Genomic DNA, 23,862 nt, shown 5'->3' with positions numbered 1-23,862 from the left:
TCAAGTTGATGTTGCCATGGACACCCAATGCTTGAGCTATGTTTACTCTATGAATCATTCACAAAAGCAAGTCCAGAATTGAACTTCTTGGGTTTTGGGTCTCTGACATACACAAAGAAATTTTCATGCTTTGACCCTTGTCTGCCAGATGCAAGTAGCAGGAAACAGTGTGTATGCTGCCAACAATATTTTCATTCATCAAAATTAATTAGCGAGAAATGAAGGGCCTGTGATTTCCTGAATTGGGCATTTGCCTGTAACTTATCACCTGTAACTTTAATGGAGGATGGTTTTGGGTAGGCAACCAACCAGCTCAACTTCCAGAAGATGGGTTGGCCCTTTAAACATTAAAGTAAGGCCGTGAGCCTCATTATCTAATCTATGTTTCAAGTTTAGTCCTGACCACCTGTATTGTTTCAGCCTTGGGGAAACCCAACAGCTAAAAGAAGCTTATGACTTATTTCTTAGCAAAGTAAATGCCTTTTTAATATTTATTTTGGGCCAGAAGATAGGAAGTGCTTCCTCCAAGCCCATTAAGTTTACCTTATTCCATTGGACTCCCTCCTTCATGATTGGACACATACAATATAAAGAATCTCCCATACTCAGAATCCACACTACAAATGAGAAATCAAATATTTCCTAAAACCAGTGACCACCGCTCTCCACTCCTATAATCAGAGATTTATCCTGTGATCAGGTAAATCTGTCTGGGATTGGCAGCCTCTACATGGGATCCAAGCCCATTCAAATCGGCTTTCCCAACCCAACCCTCCAGACCTCGATGCCAACAAAAGTTCTCACTAACTCTGGTGAAAACTACCAAAATCCTTCTGAGCTGTAACCTCATTCAGAATGTTTCCCAACTGATGAGCCAGAACTGACTATCAGGCTGATTTATGGGCCTGAACTTATTTGGACAAAGGACAGACCCACAAAACTCCAGAATGTATAATGGCTTGGTCAAAATCACTCCTCCATCATTCATATGATCTGAACCTATTGAATCTAAGTCCCCAGGCTCATTATTGAATATTTTGCATTTTGAAAGATTGGTGTATAAACATCTCTAGTAAAAAATAATCAACTTGAAATCTTAACTATTTCTAATTCCACCGATGTTGTCAGACCGCCTGTATATAGAAACCTTTTTCTCTGACATTTCTTGTTCAAGTTCATGCTTGCTGATTAAAATTGTTTCATTGGGTTCATATTTTACCTCATAATAAAATGGATCACTACCCAATTTTCTGTAATGTTAGTTTAATTACCTTAACAACCAAGTCTCTTTGACATATTGGAAAAGTTTCAAACTTTGTCTGTTCCCCTAGGTTTCCTGCATGTCCCATTTTCTTATAATTTATATTCACATTAGTTTTTTTGGGTTAGCCATGACTCTACAAGCTGTGACATTGGAAATATGAGTTGCTACAACTGCTTCTAGTTCTACTGTTTTATACTTTAGTGCTTGTGGGATTTGTATATATCGATATAAGCACATCTAATTTTGGTCTTTGCCCCCTTAACCTCCCTATTTGGTTGTCTGCTTTTGCTGTCTGTGTAATATGATGCTAATGGTACTAATGAATTCTTAGCCCTATTCTAATTACTTCCATTATCCTGTTCCTGTGCATAGTCTAGATCCTGCTGCACTCCTATCTTTAACCTAGGTTAAGTAGTTTTGAAAGCTATTTTTACTTTCCTTCTGCCTACTGTGGTTAAGTGAAATACATTGTTCCTGTGCTGACTCTTCTATTTATCGGAACAACCCTAAAGCATCATGCCATTTAGTTAACAAATTCTTAATGTCCCCATTCATCTCACTCCTATTGTAGGTATTGTTAAGAATACTGTGTTTATATTTGTCTTCTTATTTCATTTGTCACTGTATAATCATTGTAGGGTGCCATGGTAACTCAGTGGTTAGCACAGCTGCCCCAGGGTCCCAGGTTCAATTCCAGTTTTGGGTCACTGTGTGGAGTTTGCACATTCTCCCCCTGTCTCTGTGGGCCATCCTCTGGATGCACTGTTTCTTCCCACAATCCAAGGATGTGCAGGTTAGGTGGATTGGTCATACTAAATTGCTCATCATGTCCAGGGACGCCCAAACTAGGTGGAAATGCAGGGTTACAGGGATAGTGTTGGGGAGATGGGTCTGGGTAGGATGCTGTTCAGACAGTCAATGTGAATTTGACAGGCTGAATGGCCTGTTTCCAAACTGTAGGGATTCTATGATAATAATGATTTTAACCTACATATGCTTCCTCAGTCTTAAAGGTGAAAGGCTCTGGCTCCGTGTAGATTGCTCATTTGTCTATATACATTGCTTATTTTTGCCTACATATAAGCTGAGAGCTTCCCTCAGCAACTATCTCCCTGAGTTTTCAGTCCACAGAGTTTTAAGAAGATGGATCTCCATCTATTTCTCCAGGACAATTTATAGCATGTGATTGATCTAAGAGTGTAGAGGTCTCATACTCCATCTTGATTGGAATCACTTAAAGTATGATACCTTACAAGAAGCATGCTTCTCGATTGTAACCTAGTAACAATGTTAGCCTGTTACTGTTGTGCCTATGAATGTAATGTTTATAGACAATAACTAGTCATCATAAAAATCTGTTGGAGTCTTCAATACTACTTTGTCCAATCTTAGTTTCTTATGTTACAATGGATAGCATTAGTATTGTTGCATATGGTAAACTTTAGCCTGCTAAAGGGAGAATCACATTACTCCCCAACCTCCCTCAACCACTTACCACTTCACTCATTAATTCCCCTCCCATCCACCTGCAAGCCTACCTTATACACTGATCTTCTGTCAGTTGCCTTCACCTGCAATAGGACCTTTAAATCACAGCGGAAGCCAGTAAACCCTACAAATGACACATTTTGATGTGACTTGTCTTGTATACTTCAAAATGGACTTCTAGTATGTAGCACATTCATGACCATGAATTACTTAACTGTTTCTTTCCCTCTTGGAGAATACAACACTTATTACTGAGGAACAGAGTGTGGTTTCATGCTGATCTTTCTGCTCACTTTTTCTACATTGCTTCCAAAGAGAAATGTTGTTCAATAAGGAAGTAGGGTTCCTGATCCTGATTGGCAAATCTGAGTGTGTACATTGAGCTCAATCATATTAAAATCAGTGATAGGTAAGTACTTATATAAAGTTAATAAGCTGTTGGTGAAAGCGTGATTAACCCTTTATTTCCTCTTAGACCATTTAAACATTTATTCGTGCATGCATGGGAGATGTACACATGAAGGAAAGGGCGTACAGCTCAAATATTTATTGCCAGAATAAAGTTTTGCTGTTATTTTTCAAACTTCCGATCAACTGTTCTTTAAGAAAATCATTTCCACTCAAAAGGTTACACATTTACTCTCCCCATCTCTACCCAGTTGTATTTATATCATTCACATTCCAAATAAGTATACGTGACTATATTATCCAGTCACGTTCAAACTCATACATATGGCAATATTATCCAGTAATATTCAAACTAATACATGTGATTATAGGACCTAATCATGTCATTACATATTTATAAAGGGGGAGGTGATGGTCTAATAATATTATTGCTGGACTAATCTCGAGATCCAGGTAATGTTTAGGGGTCAGTTATCTCAGTTAACTTGTGATGCAGAGTAAGGCCAACAATGTGGGTTCCATTCCTGCACCAGCTGTGGTTACTATGAAGGATGTTCCTTCTCAACCTCTCCCCTCATCTGAGGTGTGGTGACCTTCAGGTTATCCATCAACAGTCAGCTCTTTCAAATAAGAGAGCAGCCCTACAAACTGGTAAGACTATGATAACTTCATCTTTCTTACATATTCACAACTTCTAGCATTAGTGAATCTTCTAACAGTTGGTATGTGCTTTGTAATTACAGTAAACCTGGACTGTTATTTTCCCCCTGATCAGTCCCTTCAATTGGCTATGCTATCTATTTTCCCTTTCAGTTGGTAAATGTTGATGTTCAGAAAGACTTGGGTGTACTTGTAGAATGTAGAAATTTAGCATGCAGGGACTGCATGCGATCAGGAAGATAACTGACATACTAACTAGGCTGTGTTGCAAGGGGATTGGAGTGCAAGAATAAGCTACAAATGTACCAGACTTTGTAACATTGTCCAGTCTTACTGATCTCAAATCTCTTTGTCTGTCTGATTTTGGCCTTATGCACTTTCTCTTGCTCAGTTGTAGTCACTCCACAATTAGCTGTCATGCCTTCAGCCACCTAGATGCCAAGTTGTAAATATCCACTCTAAACCTGTCCATCTCAATCTGTCCTCCTTTAAAACAGAGAAGGAGGCCATTAGGACAATCCTGTCAGAGCCAGTCAATGATGATCTGGCTACACTGGAGACACAGAATCATAGAGTCATGCTGTTCATAAACAGACTCTTCGATCCAACCAGCCCATGTTGACCATAATCCCAAACTAAACCGGTGCCACCTGTCTGTGCTTGGCCCATACCCTCCAAATATTTCTTTTGCATGTACATATCTAAATGTCTTTTAAATGTAACTGTACCCAAAGCTGTTACTTCCTCCGGAAGTTAATTCCACACATTAACCACTCTGTGTAAATAAAATTGTCTCTTGTGTCTTTTTTAAATCTTTCTCCTCTCACCTTAGAAATATGCCCCGTATTCTTGAAATCCCTGCCCTAGAGAAAAAAAACACCTGCCATTCACCTTATTTATAAACCTCTATAAGGTCACCCCTCAACTTTCTACAGCTTCAGTAATTAAGGTCCCAGCCTGTCCAGCCTCTCCTTATGACTCAAAGTCTCCATTCCCGACAGCATCTGGATAAATCTCTTCTGAGTCCTCTCAAGCTTAATAATATCATTCCTATTCTGGGTGACCAGAACTGGACACAGTACCGCCGATGAGGTCTCACCAACATCTTGTACAACATCAGCAACCTCAACTAAGTCCATTTTCCAACTTTTGGCCCGTAGCCCTGGAGGCTATGGTAATGCAAATGAATATCTAAATACTGCTTAAAAGTTATGAGAATCTCTGACTCAATCACCCTTTCAGACATTGAATGCCAAATTCCTACCACTCTCTGGGTGAAATAATTTCTGCCTATCTCCCCTCTTAGTCATTTACCTCTTACCTTAACTCCATGGACCCCTAATTATGGACCCCTCTACTAATGGAAAACGTGCCTCCTATCCACCCCATCTGTACTCCTCATAAACCTACTTCTATCAGGTCTCTTCTCAACCATTACCACTTCCTAGAAAACAACTCCAGCCTATCAATCTTTCCTAGTGGCTCAGACCTTCCAGCCCATGCAAAATCCTGATAAATCTCCTCTGCATCCTCTTCTGAAAGAAAATCCTAAGTTGTTTCCCAGTTACATTAAGGGTAAATGGGTAACAAGAGAAAGAGTAAGGCCCATTAAGGACCACAGCAATAATTTAAGTGTGGAGCTAGAGGATGTCAATAAGGTTCTAAACTAATACTTTGGGTCAGTGTTCACTTATAAGAGGAGTGATTTGAATGTAGGTAAATCAGGCACAAGGTCTATGATACAGTTAAAAGAAATTAACGTGGACAGAAAGGAGTTTCTGGCAGGATTAAAAGTAGATAAGTGAAACAAGGGAAGAAATGACAGAGGCACTTGCAAATACTTTCAATTCTTCTCTGGCCACAGAGAGGTGCCAGAGGACTGAAGGACAGCCAATGCAGTAATATGATTCAAGAAGGGTAGCATTATTCAAGAAAGGAAAAATGATAAACTAAGAAGCTATAGGCAAGGCAGTCTAACCTCAGTGGTTGGGAAACTATTGGAAGCAATTCTGAGAGACAGAATTAATCTACATTTGGAGAAGCATGCATTAATCAAGAACAGTCAGCATGGTTTTGTTAAATGGAGGTAATATCTGACCCAACGATTAAACTTTTCAAAGACGTAACCAGGTTGGAAGATGAGGACAATGTTTTTGATGTAATCTACTTGGACTTCAGTATGACTCTTGATAAGATTCTGCATGGGAGACTGATAGCAAAGGTAAGATCCCATGAGATCCAAAGGAAGTTTGGCAAATTGAATCCTCAGTTTCCTGAGTGGAAGAAAGAAGAGGGTGATGGTTGAGAGGCATCAATTAGAAGTCTGTGTCTAGTGAGGTCCCACAAGTTTCATTATTGGAGCTCTCATTGTTTGTGATTAACATAAATGATTTAGACTTGAATGGAGAAGAGATGATCAATAAGTTTGCAGATTATTCAAAAATTGGTGGGTTGGTAAATGGTGAGGAAGATAGCCTTAGACCAACGAGTGAATATATATTCAGGCTGGTCAAATGGGCTTCCCAATGGATAATGGAATTCAATCGTGAAGTGATCAAGTAGGTAGGACATACAAGGCAAATAATACATGATGAATGGTAAGATCTTGGGAAGTACCAGGTAACAGAGGAACTTTGAAGTGCATAAGTACTGGTCCCTCATGGCATCAGAACAGGTGGATAAAGTGTTTAAGAAGGCATATGGTAAACTTGCCTTTATTAGCTGAGGCATAGAGTTTAAGAGCAGGGAGGTTATGCTGGAAGTGTATAAAACAATGGTTAGGGCATAGCTAGAGTATTTTGTGCAGCTCTGGAATCCACATTATAGAAGGGATATGATAGCATTGGAGAGGCTACTGGGGTTGCCTGGGCTGGGGAATTTCAGTTATGAAGATAAATTGGACAGACTGGGATTGTTTTCTTTAGAACAGAAGAGATCAAGAGGGGACATGATTGAAATGTATAAAATTATGAGGGACATATATAGTGTAGATATGAATAAACTTGTCTCCTTGATAGAAGGTTCAATGACCAGGGGACACAGATTTAAGAGAAGGGACAGAAATATTTAGAGGAGATGTGTGAAAAAGTGATTCAGCCAGACGGTGGTGAGAATTTGGAAATCACCATGTAGAGATGGAAACCCTCATAATATTTAAGAAGTTTTTTGATGTGCTCTTATGATGCCAAGGCATGCAAGGATATGGATCAAGTGCTGAAAATGGAATTAGAATAGGTAGGTGGTTGTTTTGATCAGCACACATGCAAAGGGCAAAAGAGCCTTTTTTTTAGTGCTATAGATCATTATAATTCTATGATTCTATTGCAATCACATCATTCCTGTAATGTGGTGATCAGAACTACACACTATACTCCAATTATGGCCTAACCAGTTATATATTTTCACCATAACCTCCTTGCTCTTCTATTTCATACCTTGGATAATAAAGGAAATATCCCTAGAATCATAGAATCCTTGCAGTGTGGAAACATCCCATAGGCCTTCTTAAGTAGTTCCCTACCTGCCCTGCTACCTGCAGGAATCTGTGAATATAGACAACAGGACTCTTTTGATCTTCAGTACTTGCCAGCGTCCTACCATTTATAGTGCGAGTCCTCGACTTGATAGCCTTTCCCAGGTGCATTACCTCACACTTCTCCATATTGAATTATGTTTGCCACTGCCCTGCCTACCTGTTCACTCCATTGCTATTTTACAGCAGTTTACAACTATCCTCCTCACTAATTTCCACATGATTAAAAATCCTGAACACCTTGATCAAGTAGGGTAGGAAGAAATTGCAGAGGTCCCTGCAGAGATTTCTGCTCCATCTTTAGCTACTGATGAAGTTCTGGAATACTGGGTGGCTAATGTTGTTCCATTGTTTAAGAAAGATAGCAAAGACAAGCCAGGGAACTACAGTCTAGTGAGCCTGGTATCAGTGGTAGGCAAGTTGTTGGAGACGATACTGAGGGACAGTCAAAGTCTGATTAAGGATAGTCAGCATGGATTTGTGCACAAAAAGTCATGTCTGACAAATCTTTTACAGCTTTTTGAAGACATAACAAAGAGGATAAATGAGGGTAGGGCAGTGGATGTTGTCTGTATGGACTTTAGTGTTGCTTTTGACAAGGTCCCGCAATGCAGCCATGAAGGTTAGGTTGTATGGAATCCAGGGAGATCTAGTTAATTGGATTCAAAATTGGCTCGATGGTAGGAAGCAGAGGGAGATAGTGAAGGTTGTTTCACAAACTGGAGGCTTGGGACTATCCTTGCTGACTATCCTCAATCAGACTTTGACTGTCCCTCAGTATCGTCTCCCATTTTCAAAACCAACCCCTTAAATGTCTAACTTTTTGATCCAGCTTTTCATCACTTAATCTAATAGTTCCTTGCACCTTGGGGCTTTTTTAAAATTCATTTGTGGCATGTGGGCATTGCTGGCTGGCCAGCATTTATCGCCCATTCCTAGCTAATCTTGAGAAGGCGGTAGTGAGGTGCCTTCTTGCAGTTCACTAGCTATGGGTTAAGCCACGATGCCATTAGGGAGGGAATTTTAGGATTTTGACCCAGCGATAGTGAAGGAACAGCGATAAATTTCCAAGTCAGGATAGTGGGTAGCTTGAAGGAAAACTTGAAGATGCTGGTGTTCCCATATATCTACTGCCCCTGACCTTCTAGATAGAATCATAGATCAATACAACATAGAAACAGGCCGTTTTGCCCAAAAAGGTCAATGCTGACCATGATGCCCACTCAACTAGTTCCAATTGCCTGCATTTGGTCAATATCCCTCCAAACCCTTCCCATGCATGTATCTATCCATTTTTTAAAAATGTTGCTATTGTACTTGCCTCATCCATTTTCTCTGGCAGCCCATTCCATATATGCACCACTCCCTGCATGAAGAAGTTGCCCCTCAGGTCCTTCTTAAATCTTTCCCCTCTCACCTTATATCTATGCTTTCTCATTTTTAATTCCCAATCCCTTGGAATATGCATTCATCCTATCTATGCCCCTCATAATTTAATACACCTCAATAAGGTCACCGCTCATTCTCCTACATTCCAAGGAATAAAATCCTACCCTGACCAATCTCTCTCTGTCTAACTCAGGCCTACTAGTCCTGGCAACATCCTCGTAAGTCTTCTTTGCATTTTTTCCAGTTTAACTATGTCTTTCCCATAACAGGGTGACCAAAACTGTGCACGATACTCCAAGTGCAGCCTCACCAATGACTTACACAACTGTAACCTAACATCCCAATTCCTCCACTCAATGCCTTGACTGATGAAGGCCAGCATGCCAAATGCCTTTTTCACCATTCTGTCTACCTGTGATGCCGCTTTCAATGAACTACGTACTTGTACTCCTAGGTCCCCCTGTTCCACAACACTCATCTGGACAGTACCATTTACTGTATAAACACTACCTTGGTTTGACTTTCCAAAGTACAACAACTCAGACTTCTCTGTATTGAATTGCATTTGCCAATCCTCAGTCCACTTCCCCATCTGATCAAGATCCTTCTGCAATTTTTGATAGCCTTCTTTGCTATCAATAATACCTCTTAATTTTATATCTTCTGCAAACTTCCTAATCACGCCTTGTACATTCACACCCAGATCATTTATGTAAATAACAAATAACCAAGGTCTCAGTACCAACCCCTGTGGCTCACCATGAGTCCCAAGCCTCCAGTTTGAGAAACAACCTTCACTATCTCCCTCTGCTTCCTACCATCGAGCCAATTTTGAATCCAATTAGCTAGATCTCCCTGGATTCCATACAACCATGACTGCATTGCGGGACATAGAACATAGAACATAGAACATAGAAGGATACAGCGCAGTACAGGCCCTTCGGCCCTCGATGTTGCGCCGACCGAATCCTACCTAACCTATACTAGCCCAATAACTTCCAAATGCCTATCCAATGCCCGCTTAAATGACCATAAAGAAGGAGAGTTCACCACTGATACGGGCAGGGCATTCCATGAACTCACAACCCGCTGTGTGAAGAATCTACCCCTAACATCTGTCCTATACCTACCACCCCTTAATTTAAAGCTATGTCCCCTAGTAACACCTGACTCCATTAGCGGTAAAAGGTTCTTAGTATCTACCCTATCTAAACCCCTAATCATCTTATACACTTCTATCAGATCTCCCCTAAACCTTCTCTTCTCCAATGAGAACAGCCCCAAGTGCCTCAGCCTTTCCTCATAAGATTTTCCTACCATTCCAGGCAACATCCTGGTAAACCTCCTCTGCACTCGTTCTAAAGCTTCCACATCCTTCCTATAGTATGGCGACCAAAACTGCACACAATACTCCAGATGAGGCCGCACCAGAGTCTTATACAACTGCAACATGACCTCAGGACTCCGGAACTCAATTCCTCTGCCAATAAAGCCCAGTACACCATATGCCTTCCTCACAGCACTATTTACCTGGGTGGCAACTTTCAGAGATCTGTGTACATGGACACCAAGATCCCTCTGCTCATCCACACTACCAAGTAGCCTACCATTAGCCCAGTAATCCATCATCTTGTTATTCCTACCAAAGTGAACGACTTCGCACTTAGCTACATTGAATTTCATTTGCCACATTTCCGCCCAGCTCTGCAACTTATCTATATCCCGCTGTAACCTACCACTTCCTTCCTCACTATCCACAACTCCACCGACTTTCGTGTCATCCGCAAACTTGCTTACCCAGCTTTCAAGTCCTTCCTCTAGATCATTTATAAAGATAACAAAAAGCAATGGTCCCAAAACAGATCCTTGTGGTACACCGCTAGTAACTGCGCTCCAAGATGAACATAATCCATCAACTACTACCCTCTGTCTCCTTCCAGCCAGCCAATTCCTAATCCAAAACCTTGTCAAAAGCAACACTAAAGTCCATACAGACAACATCCACTGCCCTACCCTCATTTATCCTCTTTGTTATGTCTTCAAAAAGCTGTAAAAGATTTGTCAGACATGACTTTTTGTGCACAAATCCATGCTGACTATCCTTAATCAGACTTTGACTGTCCCTCAGTATCGTCTCCAACAACTTGCCTACCACTGATACCAGGCTCACTAGACTGTAGTTCCCTGGCTTGTCTTTGCTATCTTTCTTAAACAATGGAACAACATTAGCCACCCAGTATTCCAGAACTTCATCAGTAGCTAAAGATGGAGCAGAAATCTCTGCAGGGACCTCTGCAATTTCTTCCTACCCTGTTGTGGTTCTGCTCGCCGAGCTGGAAGTTTTTGCTGCAAACGTTTCGTTCCCTGGCTAGGGAACATCATCAGTGCGGTGGGAGCCTCGTGTGAAGCGCTGCTTTGATGTTTCTTCCGGTATTTATATTGGTTTGTTCTTGCCGCTTCCGGGTGTCAGTTTCAGCTGCAGTGATTTGTATCTGGGGTCCAGGTCGATGTGTCTGTTGATGGATGTTCTTGCCGTTTCCGGGTGTCAGTTTCAGCTGTAGTGGTTTGTATATGGTGTCCAGGTCAATGTGTCTATTGATGGAGTTTGGGGATGAATGCCATGCTTCTAGGAATTCTCTGGCTGTTCTCTGTCTGGCTTGTCCTATGATAGTGCTGTTTTCCCAGTCAAATTCATGTTGCTGGTTGTCTGAGTGTATGGCTACTAGAGATAGCTGGTCGTGTCGTTTTGTGGCTAGCTGATGTTAGTGGATGCGGATTGTTAGCTGTCTTCCTGTTTGTCCTATATCGTGTTTTGTGCAGTCCTTGCATGGTATTTTGTAAACTACATTAGTTTGGCTCATGCTGGGTATTGGGTCCTTTGTTCTAGTGAGTTGTTGTCTGAGCGTGGATGTTGGCTTGTGTGCTGTTATGAGTCCTAAGGGTCACAGTAGTCTGGCTGTCAGTTCTGAGACACTCCTGACGTATGGTAGAGTGGCTAGTCCTTTTGGTTGTGGCATGTCCTCATTCCGTGGTCTATCTCTTAGGCATCTGGTGTTTACAAAATACCATGCAAGGACTGCACAAAACACTATATAGGACAAACAGGAAGACAGCTAACAATCCGCATCCACGAACATCAGCTAGCCACAAAACGACACGACCAGCTATCTCTAGTAGCCATACACTCAGACAACCAGCAACATGAATTTGACTGGGAAAACACCACTATCATAGGACAAGCAGACAGAGAACAGCCAGAGAATTCCTAGAAGCATGGCATTCATCCCCAAACTCCATCAATAGACACATTGACCTGGACACCATATACAAACCACTACAGCTGAAACTGACACCCGGAAACGGCAAGAACATCCATCAACAGACACATCGACCTGGACCCCAGATACAAATCACTGCAGCTGAAACTGACACCCGGAAGCGGCAAGAACAAACCAATATAAATACCGGAAGAAACATCAAAGCAGCGCTTCACACGAGGCTCCCACCGCACTGATGATGTTCCCTAGCCAGGGAACGAAACGTTTGCAGCAAAAACTTCCAGCTCGGCGAGCAGAACCACAACAACGGACACCCGAGCTACAAATCTTCAATCAGATTCTTCCTACCCTACTTGCCTCCCTTATTTCCTTAACATTCATAATTCTCTCCCCAGTAAATACTGAGAAGTATTTATTAAAAATCTCCACCATCTCCTGTGGTTCCGCACATAGTGAACCATGCTGATCTTTAATGGGACCCATTCTCACCCTTTTCACCCTTTTACTCTTAATATAGCTATAAACCTCTTGGGTTTGTCTTTAACCTTATTTGCCAGATCATATGATGAAGGGCTCCTGCCCGAAACGTCGATTTTCCTGCTCCTCAAATGCTGCCTGACCTGCTGTGCTTTTCCAGCACCACAGTCTTAACTCTGATCTCCAGCATCTACAGTCCTCACTTTCTCCTAGATCCATCTCATACCCTCTTTAGCAAAGGGGTGAACTATCATCATATTCAATAAGGCAGAGAGACAAATGCAAAAAAACTAAAAATAAGGTAGTGCTGAGAAAAAACAAATGAGTGGAATAACATGATAGGTAGAAGAGTCACACGCCGAGGGTCTAACCTAAATAATAAGTAATCCAAAACTGTACAAACTAATTAAGGTAGAGAGGTCATGGCAATATTTCAAGGGAATGTGTCAAAACAGGATAGTAAAGACAATTTTACAAATACAGAGCAGTATGATGGGGTCACATGTAGCGCGACATGAATCAAGATCATGGCTGAGGCCATCTTCATGGGTATGCAACTTGGCTATCAGTTTCTGCTCCATGATTCTGCGCTGTTATGTATCTCTCAGACTGCCTTGGAGGACACTTACCTAAAGATCAGAGGTGAAATGTCCTTGACCGCTGAAGTATTCCCTGACTGGGAGGGAACATTCCTGTCTGGCCATTGTTGTGCGGGTGTCTATTCATCTTTTGTTGTAGTGTTTGCATGCTCTCACCAATATACCATGCCTTGGGACATCCTTGACTTCAATGTGTGAGATGGACAACTGTGGCCAAGTCACATGAGTGTTTGCCATGACCATGGTGGGTGGTGTTCCTACGTGTGATGGTAGTATCCACGTCGATGATCAAACATCTCTTGCCATGGTTTTCATGGTAAAGTTGTGCGGTGTAGTGGCCAATGTTGTCCTGAAGGCTGGGTAGTTTGCTGCAAACAATGGTCTGTTTAAGGTTTGGCAGTTGTTTGAAGGCGAGAAATGGGAGGTGTAGGGACGATCGTGGTGAGATGGTCGTCGTTATCAATGACATGTTGGAGGCTACAAAGGACATGGCGTAGTTTCTCTGTTTTGGGAAGTATTGGATGATGAAGGGTGCTCTATTGGTCATACCTTTTGTCTATCTTCTGTTTTTTTTTTGCTGTGGCATGTCCGCAACTGACGATCGGAGGTTTGAGCATCATATCCCATTCTTAAGTACATCCTTCAAAATCTTTAATTGCCTGTAATCTTGCTCCTTATCTGAGCAGATCCTGTGTATGTGAAATGCTTGTCCATAGGGGTTGGTTTCATTAATATGTTTAGGATGGAACCTAGAGAAGTGCAGCATTGTCAGGTATTCGTGGGCTTGCAGGAAGTGTGAGATACTGAGGTGTCCGTCCTTGATGGAGATGCGTGTCCAAGAATGAGTCAGATTTTGAAGAGTAATCCATGGTAACACTGATGGTGGGATGAAAGTTGTAGATGTCATTGTGTAGTCGTTTCAGTAACTCCTCACCATGAGTCCCAAGGAAGAAAATGTTGTTGATGTGTCTGGTGTATAGCATTGGTCAGAGGTCCCGTGCAGTAAAGAAGCCTTGCTCAAACTTGTGCATGAAAATGTTGGCACATTGGGGTACAAATTCAGTCCCTGGGGCTGATCCATGTGTTTGGATGAAGAACTTGTTGTCAAAGATGAAGACAATTGTGGTCGAGGATGAAGTGGATGATTTGTAGAATGGCTTCTGGAAATTGGCAGTTGATGGTGTTGAGCACATTGGCACATCCACATCATGATGTGTGTCTTGTGGACAGGCTTTGGCGAGTGAGGACATGTATTATTCTCCACAGTATTCTTAGTTCCTGAATTGATCGCATAGTCACTATATTTATGTGGTGAGTCAAGTTGAGTTTCTAGTCAGTGGTAACCTCAAGATGTTGATAGTAGAGAATCCAGTGATGGTAAAATCATTAAACATCAAGGCACGGTGGTTAGCTTTTCTCTTATTGGTGATGGTCATAGCCTGGCAAATGTTACTTGCCACTTGTCAAACTAAGCTTGGATATTGTCCAGATCCAGTTGCATTTGGATATGGAACTGCTTCAGTATCTGTGGAGTCACAAATTGTGCTGTACATGGTGCCATCATCGGCAAACATCCCTGCTTCTGACCTTATAATGGAGGGAAGTTCATTGATGAAGCAGCTGAAGATGGTTGAGCCTAGGACACTGGGCCTGGGAAACTTCTGCAGAGACTTATTGGAGCTAATATGTCTGACTGCCAACAATCACAACTATCTTCCTATGTGTCATATATAACTCTAATCACCAGAGAATCCATGTTAAAACTCTCATGAATATAAATGTGAGTTGTTATTGTTGAAAAGTGCTTTTAACATTGGATAAAGATCAACGATGTGCATTTATATTGCAGTGTATAAACACACAATCATTGAACTATGCCTGTGATCCTTGATTTGCATGTATATGCATTGGATGCTTTCTATGGTACATTTAAGAAAATTGATAAGAGTCATTGTGGACATGCAAATTTCCTTAGTCTTTCTTGGAAATAGAGATGTTGGTAGACTTTCTTGACTGTAGTGTCAATGTGGATGGGCCAGGACAGAGGATTATTGTCTGAAATTGGTACTGTGATATGTTCCTACCTTTGTTAATATATTTGTCGACCAAATGATTGTACTAGAAGAGAAAATGCTGGAAAATCTCACCAGGTCCTGCAGCATCTGTAAGGAGAGAAAAGAGCTGACGTTTCAAGCCTAACTGAACCTTTGTCAAAGCTAAAAAGAGGGAGAAATAGGGAGGTATTTATACTAGGCTGAGAGAAGGTGAGTCATGGCTCCAGAAGCAAAGGTAGCAATAAAGAGGTGATAATGACAGTGCATAGAGAGATTATGGGGAGATCAGGAGCTGTGAATGACCAAGGCTGAAGCCAGTGCTATGTGACAAAATATGTAGGGGATGGGTGAAGCAGAGGCAAAATGGAAAACAGGGGAGAAGGGTAGCAAAGGGGGAAGAGGAGAGGAAAAAGGTGATGAGCGAGAGAAAAAGAGACAATCAAGAAATAAGAAGTACAGAACAGTGAAATGCTTTGACAAAGGGTCAGTTAGACTCGAAACGTCAGCTCTTTTCTCTCCTTACAGATGCTGTCAGACCTGCTGAGATTTTCCAGCATTTTCTCTTTTGGTTTCAGATTCCAGCAACCGCAGGAATTTGCTTTTATGATTATACTAGAAGTTGCACTCTGTTGATTAAGTGAATTACAAAATTCCCCTTGTTTTAACTGCTGAACATCTCCATTTGCAGTATGATCGTTATCAGCGCTACGCTGCAGAGGAATGTGTGCTGCAGATGGGTGGGGTTTTGTGCCCAAGACCAGATTGTGGAGCTGGACTGCTTCCTGATGCAGGTCTACGTAGGATTGAGTGTCTGCAACAAAATGGAGTAGGTTGTGGGGTAAGATTAAGCACAAAACATTTACCTTTTCCGCTATTTTTAAATTAAAATGTAAACCAATGTCAATCACAGTAAAAATCGAGAAGGAGGTAACACATGCCTTTGCTCCACTGTCATAGTAGCTACTGAATTATGGGCCCAAAATATTTATTCTGAAATTTGGTCCAATTTCAGAGCTTGAAAAGTCAACTATGTAACATTGAAAGAATACAGGACAGCTCCTAACATTGTCCAAACTCCTAATTTATGGAATTAAAGGGCTGGACTAGAATACATGGGTAAAGGCAATACGATATGATAAATGTACATTTAATTATAGAAGATTTTTATGATTAGCTAACACTAAAACACCTACAATAAAACATAAGATGATGGGAAGGCTGATGTTTCAAAACAGACAAATTGCACAATTGATGTACTGGATTTGCACCAGATTAAATTATTTCTAAGATTTAGCCTGATTAATGAAAATTCATTGTTTCAATGATAGCCATGATGTGGAGATGCTGGTGTTGGATTTGGGTGGACCAAGTAAATATCACACAACACCAGGTTATAGTCCAACAGGCCTATTTGGAAGTACAAGCTTTCAGAGCGCTGCTCTTTCATTAGGTAGCTAATGGAGTAGGATCATATGACACAGAATTTATAGTAAAAGATCAAAGTGTGATACAACTGATGCAATATATTGAACAAATCTAGATGGCTGTTAAGTATTTAATCATGCAGAATGGGGTTGCAAGTTTCAATTCATTAATATGTAAATCTCAGAACTTCTTTCAAATCACACTCAGGGTGGCACAATGGTTCAGTGGTTAGCACTACTGCCTCACAGCACCAGGGTTAGATTCCAGCCTCAGGCGACTGTCTTTGTGGAGTTTGCACATTCTCCCTGTGTCTGCATGGGTTTCCTCCAGGTGCTCCAGTTTCCTCCCACAATCCAAAGATATGCCAGTTAGGTGAGTTGGCCATGCTAAATTGTCCATAGTCTTCAGGGATATGTAAATTAGGTGCATTAGTCAGGGGTAAATATAGAATAATAGGGTAGGGTAATGGGTCTGGGTAGATTATTCTTCAGAGGGTCTGTGTAGACTTGTTGGGCCAAAGGACTTGTTTCCACACTGTAGGGATTCAATAACTTAAAGTAGTATTGAAAAATAAGGTGACATCTCAGCTCAGCGAATGCATTAACGGTGTGTGGTTAGTGTCTGTCTGTATCCCAACTTTGAGTCAGACTGGTCTTATTTCTAAAGTAGGATTTGATAAAATGTCACATGGACTGACTGCCCATCGTTTGTATCCTTTTTGAACAAAATAGAATGCATCTGCAAAAACAAATCTGCAAATACAAATTCAACCCATAGGCTTATATGTGTGTGTGTACGCATGTATGTGAGAGAGAGTGTGTGTGTGTGCTAGTGAGTGGGAAGGAGTATATCCCATAAGAGGGTGTGCGTGAGTGTGGGGGTGTGTGTGTCTGAGAGAGAGCATGTGTATGAGAGAGGGTCTGTGTGAATATGATCGTGATTGTATCTGTGTGCTTGTGTGTGAGTGCGCTGTTAAATGAACACCACATTTTCTGCAAACTGTCTCACTAACATTAGAAAAGCCCATTGATTGTCATAGAGGGCACTCAGTCCATATTGATTAATTAGATAATGCACATGCCACTATATGAACTCCCCCCTCTTGATAGAAAGTGAATTGAAGTCAAACTCAACTGTGGCACAACTTTCTATTGGTTAGCTAAATTATTTTGCATATTTGTAAGACATATAGTAATAGTAGTGTGAGCAATCAGTTTTCTGTTCTCAAAATGACAAAAAACAACACTGCGCTTTGTTAACTGTCTAATCATACTATCTCATGCTTAAAATAAAACTCAATACTACTGTAAAAGTACAAATTACCTATTTTAGCCTGAGGAGGGTGAGAATCAGCATGAAAGTCGGGGTGGGGGAACAATCCTGTTTTTGGGTCTCTTCCAATAAGTCTGCCTATAGGTAATACCATTTTATTAACATAATTAATTCTGAATACTGACAAAAGACACAAGGCCAATCTTTATTGATGGCTTAAAATATTTATTAGTGATATGGTTGCTTCAGCTAGTTAACCCACTTTAAGTCCCCCCAACAACATTCCTTCCAATTTATGTGGATGCGCACGTGATGCCGTTCTGATATTCTACACGTGGCAATTAGCATCAGTATGCCAGTAATTGACTTCCTGTTCCAGAAGCCATTGCAGCACATAGGCCTCCTGCGCAGCCAGTAAGAAAATTTGAGTGATCATTGCACCCCCAGTATTCAGTCAGCATGCCAGACGCAGTGTTACCTGTACCGACATGGAAGCCAGGGTGCTAGTGACAGTTGCATTATCCGTTTCCCTACTATGCAGTATTGTCTCCTCTTTTAAATATTGAGTTACTCCTATTCATAATTGCAATCACTTCTGCATCTTAGCATGCAATCTCCACAATTAAGTTCTCAGCTTCCCTCCCACAGCAATGGCCCCTGACAATTACCTGTTCTCCCCTTTGACACTTAGTGGGTGGACATCGGTACTGACCATAGCCCCCAACTTGAGTGTTTCAATTAGACAGCCTGAATGATGAATGGAATACCTTTAATTTGTACAGCTCCCCAACTGTTTTACCACCATTCCTCAGACTGATTGCACTGGACCCATGGGTCTGACCATGGGCTACTCCCTAAACTGTAGAGGCTTGGATCCCCTGACTGTGACTGCATCAGGTTGTTGACTGACCGTGCCTGAAGCCGTGGATCAATATTGGAGGCTGCCCTTGACTTACTTATTGGCAATAATAGCATGGCTTTGTGCATGGGAGTTTATTATGTGTTCAAATCTAGAACTTGCAGAAAATTAGCTGACGGACATGTTAGCAAAATGAGGTCGTTTCTCTGACACATGAAACCCCACGTGCATCAAATATTTCAGGCAAGATCCTGACAACATAACTATGGAAGTACATATCTTTTACTTCTATCCACAATGAAATTTAGTGAAGAGTATGACTGCATATCAAACAGTCCTCTGGGTTTGGTGATGAAGTGATAGTTATCATTGACTGCTCAAGCTTGTGAAGAGCAAAATGTCATTGTCAGCTATGAGATCATAATCTCTTTAGCAATTCCTGGTTGCCATACCAATATCTAAGCTATGGCTCTGAATTTGGCAATTGTCAAGTGCCTCCGATGTATCTTCCTTCGGTCAAGCTAGAATGACCAACCTTTCATGAAACACCAGTCCATGATTGTGAATTGCTGTCAGTGCTCAAAATAGTACTTCATGATGAAGCCACTGGGGTTTGGTTGGGCCAACCTTCAAGAACCATGAATGGCATCTCCTTGATCCTTCTTCTATCGCTGTCGTTGTTGTTTGAGCCTATTTTGACTTGTTGGCCACTGCACACTTTGGCTGGAATTGCTAGTTTCATACATAAGTTCCTCATTATGTGCTGTAATGCTGTCACATTGGGTTTCATGATAGTAACCATGCCTGAACACCATTTGATTAGCTTTTATCAAGAGGAAAATTTTTCTGATTCTGATCATTTCCTGAAGTTGTTTCCAAACCTGTTTCATTAAAGGATGTGGAATCCTCCAGGGACTACAGAGGCAAAATAGCTTGTCGCTAACTTTTAATGTGAAGCTGTAGTTTGTTCCGAAATAATTTAGTGCACTAATGATTCAAGGTACTTTTAGTCCTTTGTTGTCCAACTTCTTTGACTTTTTGAAAAAATTTGAGGGCAAAACATGCAGTCTTCATCAAGAGTGAGAATCGATGATTGTGAAGTGCATATAAATTCATTACTGGTTTACTGCGGAGGCTGTAAATCAGAAACAATGACAGAAGTTGATGGAAAAGCTCAGCAGCCCCCTCAACATTTGTGCAGAGAAATCAGAGTTAACATTTCGGGTCCAGTGACCCTTCCTCAGAACTAAGTTTGATTTCTCTTCAATGTTAGGTTGCTCTAGTCAACCAGTGTGAGAATAGCTATTTTCCCTTTAGTTGCTCTCTGACTGTGTTCTACTTGAAGTCATAGGGTCATAGAGATGTACAGCATTGAAACAGACACTTCGGTCCAACTCGTCCATGCCGACCAAATATTCCAACCCAAACTAGTCCCGTCTGCCAGCACCTGTCCCATATCCCTTCAAACCCTTCCTATTCATATACCCATCCAGATGCTCTTTAAATGTTGTAATTTTACTAGCCTCCACCACTTTCTCTGGTAGCTCATTCCATACATGTACCACCCTCTGAGTGAAAAAGTTGCCCCTGACGTCTCCTTTATATCTTTCCCCTCTCACTCTAAACCTATGCCCTCTAGTTCTGGACTCTCCCACCCCAGGGAAAAGACTTTGTCTATTTATCCTATCCATGCCCCTTGTGATTTTATAGACCTCTATAAGGTCACCCCTCAGCCTCCAATGCTCCAGGGAAAACAGCCCTAGCCTATTCAACCTCTCCCTATAACTCAAATCCTCCAACCCTGACAACATCCTTATAAATCTTTTCTGAACCCTTTGAAGTTTCGTAACATCTTTCCAAAGGAAAGGAGACCAGAATTCATGCAGTAATCCAACAGCGGCCTAACCAATGTCCTGTACAACCGCAACATGACCTCCAAACTCCTGTACTCAATAATCCGTCCAATAAAAGAAATCATACCAAACTCCTTCTTCACTATCCTATCTACCTGTGACTGCACTTTCAAGGAGCTATGAACCTGCACTCCAAGGTCCATACATCTTTTGGCAGAAACATTGTGTTTTACAGATATAGCATGTTTTTGGCCAAGTAATTGGCCAGTTACTTATAAAGGAGGAAGTAAGGACTGCAGATGCTGGACAGTCAGGGTCAAAAAGTGTGGTGGAAGACACAGCAGGTCAGGCGGCATCCGAGGAACAGGAGAGTCGATGTTTCGGCATAGACCCCTTCATCAGGAATGTGAAGAAGGCAGAGGGCTGAGATATAAACAGGGAGGTGGAGTTGGGGCTGGGCGAAAAGTAGGTTGGACGGCAATAGGTGTATGCAAGTTGGAGGTAATTGTGATTGGTCGATAGGGAGGGTGGAGCAGATAGGAAGATGGAAAGGAAGATGGACATTTCAAATAGGTCAAGAGAGCAGTATCGAATTGGAGGATTGGATCTGGGATGAGGTGGGAGAGGGGAGATTTGGAAACTGGTGAAGTCAATGTTAATGCCATGTGACTGTAGGACCCCGAGGAAGATGAGACGTTCTTCCTCCAGTTGAGGACTCCTTGTTCTACAGCATTGACACTAACTCTTAGTATCTTTTGAAAGTTGAGCAAATTCTCAGACAGCTGCTGTTGAGATTATCGTACATACGATGAAAGAAAAAACCTCCAATTGTTAGTGCCTCTCATGCCTTTGGGACACCTTCGTTCGATTAATTGAATTCCGGACGATCGAGTGCCGGTTAACATGGTTTAGCCAAACACTGGAACCTTGCAATTTTGCCAGATAATCCGATATTCGGATAATCGAATGCTGGATAATCGAGGTTTCTCTGTAAATAATAAACGGGTGGTAAAAGGAAGGATTTACAGCTGAAGGCAGAGGGGATGGCTGAGTCTAATGAATACCAAAGAGATTCTACACAGTCCATGGTGACAGAGGAGAGAACTCAGTCATTTGAAGGGTTCAAAATTGATTGGGTGAAAGTATTGGATAGACTGTTAACAAGGCCCAGGACAAAAGTGAGGCCTGCAGATGCTGGAAACCAGAGTTTAGATTAGAGTGGTGCTGGAAAAACACAGCAGGTCAGGCAGCATCCGAGAAGCAGGAAAATCGACGTTTTGGGTAAAAGCCCTTCATCAGGAATAAAGGCAGGGAGCCTCCAGGGTGGAGAGATAAATGGGTGGGTAGTGGGCCTGGGGAGAAGGTAGCAAAGAGTACAATTGGTGAATGGGGGTGGGGATGGAGGTGATAGGTCAGAGGGGAGAGTGGAGTGGATTGATGGAAAGGGAGATTGACAGGTAGGACAGGTTATGAGGACAGTACTGAGCTGGAAGATTGGGACTGAGGTAAGGTGGGGGAACGGGAAATAAGGAAACTGATGAAGTCCACATTGATGTCCTGGGGTTGAAGTGTTCCAAGGTGGAAGGTGAGGAGTTCTTCCTCCAGGCGGCGGGTGGTGAGTGAGCGGCGATGGAGGAGGCCCAGGACCTGCATGTCCTCAGCAGAGTGGGAGGGGAGTTGAAATGTTGGGCCATGGAGCGGTGGGGTTGATTGGTGCGGGTGTCCCAGAAATGTTCCCTGAAGCGCTCTGCGAGGAGGCGTCCAGTCTCCCCAATATAGAGGAGACCATATTGGGAGCAACGGATGCAATAAATGACATTAGTGGATGTGCAGGTGAAACTTTGATGGATGTGGAAGGCTCCTTTAGGGCCTTGGATGGAGGTGAGGGGGGAGGTGTGGGTGCAGGTTTTGCAATTCCTGCGGTGGCAGGGGTAAGTGCCAGGATGGGAGAGTGGGTTGTAGGGAGGCATGGACTTGACCAGGTAGTCACGGAGGGAACGCTCTTTGCGGAAAGTGGAAAGGGTTGGGGAGGGAAATATATCTCTGGTGGTGGGGTCCATTTGGAGGTGGCAGAAATGTCAGCGGATGACGCGGTTAATGCGAAGGTTGGTTGGGTGGAAAGTGAGGACCAGGGGGTTCTGTTCTTGTTACGGTTGGAGGGGTAGGGTTTGAGGGCGGAGGTGCGGGATGTGGATGAGATGCGTTGGAGGGCATCTTCAACCACATGGGAAAGGAAATTGCGATCTCTAAAGAAGAAGTCCATCTGGTGTATTCTGTGGTGGAACTGGTCCTCCTGGGAGCAGATGCGGCAGAGGCGGAGGAATTGGGAATATGGCATGGCGTTTTTGCAGGAGGTAGGGTGGGAAGAGGTGTAATCCAAGTAGTTGTGGGAGTTGGTGGGTTTGTAAAAAATGTCAGTGTCAAGTCGGTCGTCATTAATGGAGATGGAGAGGTCCAGAAAGGGGAGGGAGGTGTCAGAGATGGTCCAGGTGAGTTAAAGATTGGGGTGGAATGTGTTGGTGAAGTTGATGAATTGCTCAACCTCCACGTGGGAGCACGATGTGGTGCCGATGCAGTCATCAATGTAGTGGAGGAAGAGGTGGGGAGTTGTGCCAGTGTAACTACGGAAGATGGACTGTTCCACGTAGCCGACAAAGAGACAGGCATAGCTGGGGCCCATATGGGTGCGCATGGCTACCCCTTTGCTCTGGAGGAGGTGGGAGAATTCGAAGTAGAAATTGTTAAGGGTGAGGACCAGTTCAGCCAAACATCTGTTCTGTATTCCCAATTCCTCCACCTCAGCCGTATTCCCAATTCCTCCACCTCCGCCATATCTGCTCTGAAGAGGACCAGTTCCACCACAGAACACGCCAGATGGCCTTCTTCTTTAGAGATCACAATTTCCTTTCCCACGTGGTTGAAGATGCCCTCCAATACCTCTCATCCACATCCCGCACCTCCGCCCTCAAACCCACCCCTCCAACTGTATCAAGAACAGAGCCCCTCCAGTCCTCACTTTCCACCCTACCAACCTTCACATTAACCGTATCATCCGTCGACATTTCCGCCACCTCCAAACGGACCTCATCACCAGAGATATATTTCCCTCCCCATCCCTTTCCGCTTTCCACAAAGACTGTTCCCTCCGTGACTACCTGGTCAGGTCCACGCCCTCCGACAACCCATCCTCCCATCCTGGACACCCACACCAATCAACACCACTGCCCCGTGGACCAACATTTCAACTGCCCCTCCCACTCTGCTGAGGACATGCAGGTCCTGGGCCTCCTCCACTGCCACTCCC

General features: G+C 42.6%; 1 protein-coding gene across 1 annotated transcript in view; it reads left to right on the top strand.

Annotated features, from left to right (window-relative positions):
- prkn (parkin RBR E3 ubiquitin protein ligase) overlaps window positions 1-23,862 on the top strand; it is a 1,131,251-nt gene that overhangs the window by 987,434 nt on the left and 119,955 nt on the right. Inside the window, exon 9 of the mRNA XM_060831013.1 lies at window positions 15,838-15,987. Coding sequence (XP_060686996.1) covers window positions 15,838-15,987 — 150 coding nt within the window. The remainder of the gene's footprint in view (window positions 1-15,837; window positions 15,988-23,862) is intronic.

The sequence above is a fragment of the Hemiscyllium ocellatum genome, chromosome 10 (assembly GCF_020745735.1).
Source record: "Hemiscyllium ocellatum isolate sHemOce1 chromosome 10, sHemOce1.pat.X.cur, whole genome shotgun sequence".
In the NCBI taxonomy this organism is placed as follows: Eukaryota; Metazoa; Chordata; class Chondrichthyes; order Orectolobiformes; family Hemiscylliidae; genus Hemiscyllium; species Hemiscyllium ocellatum.
This window is presented reverse-complemented; position numbering and strand designations above follow the sequence as displayed.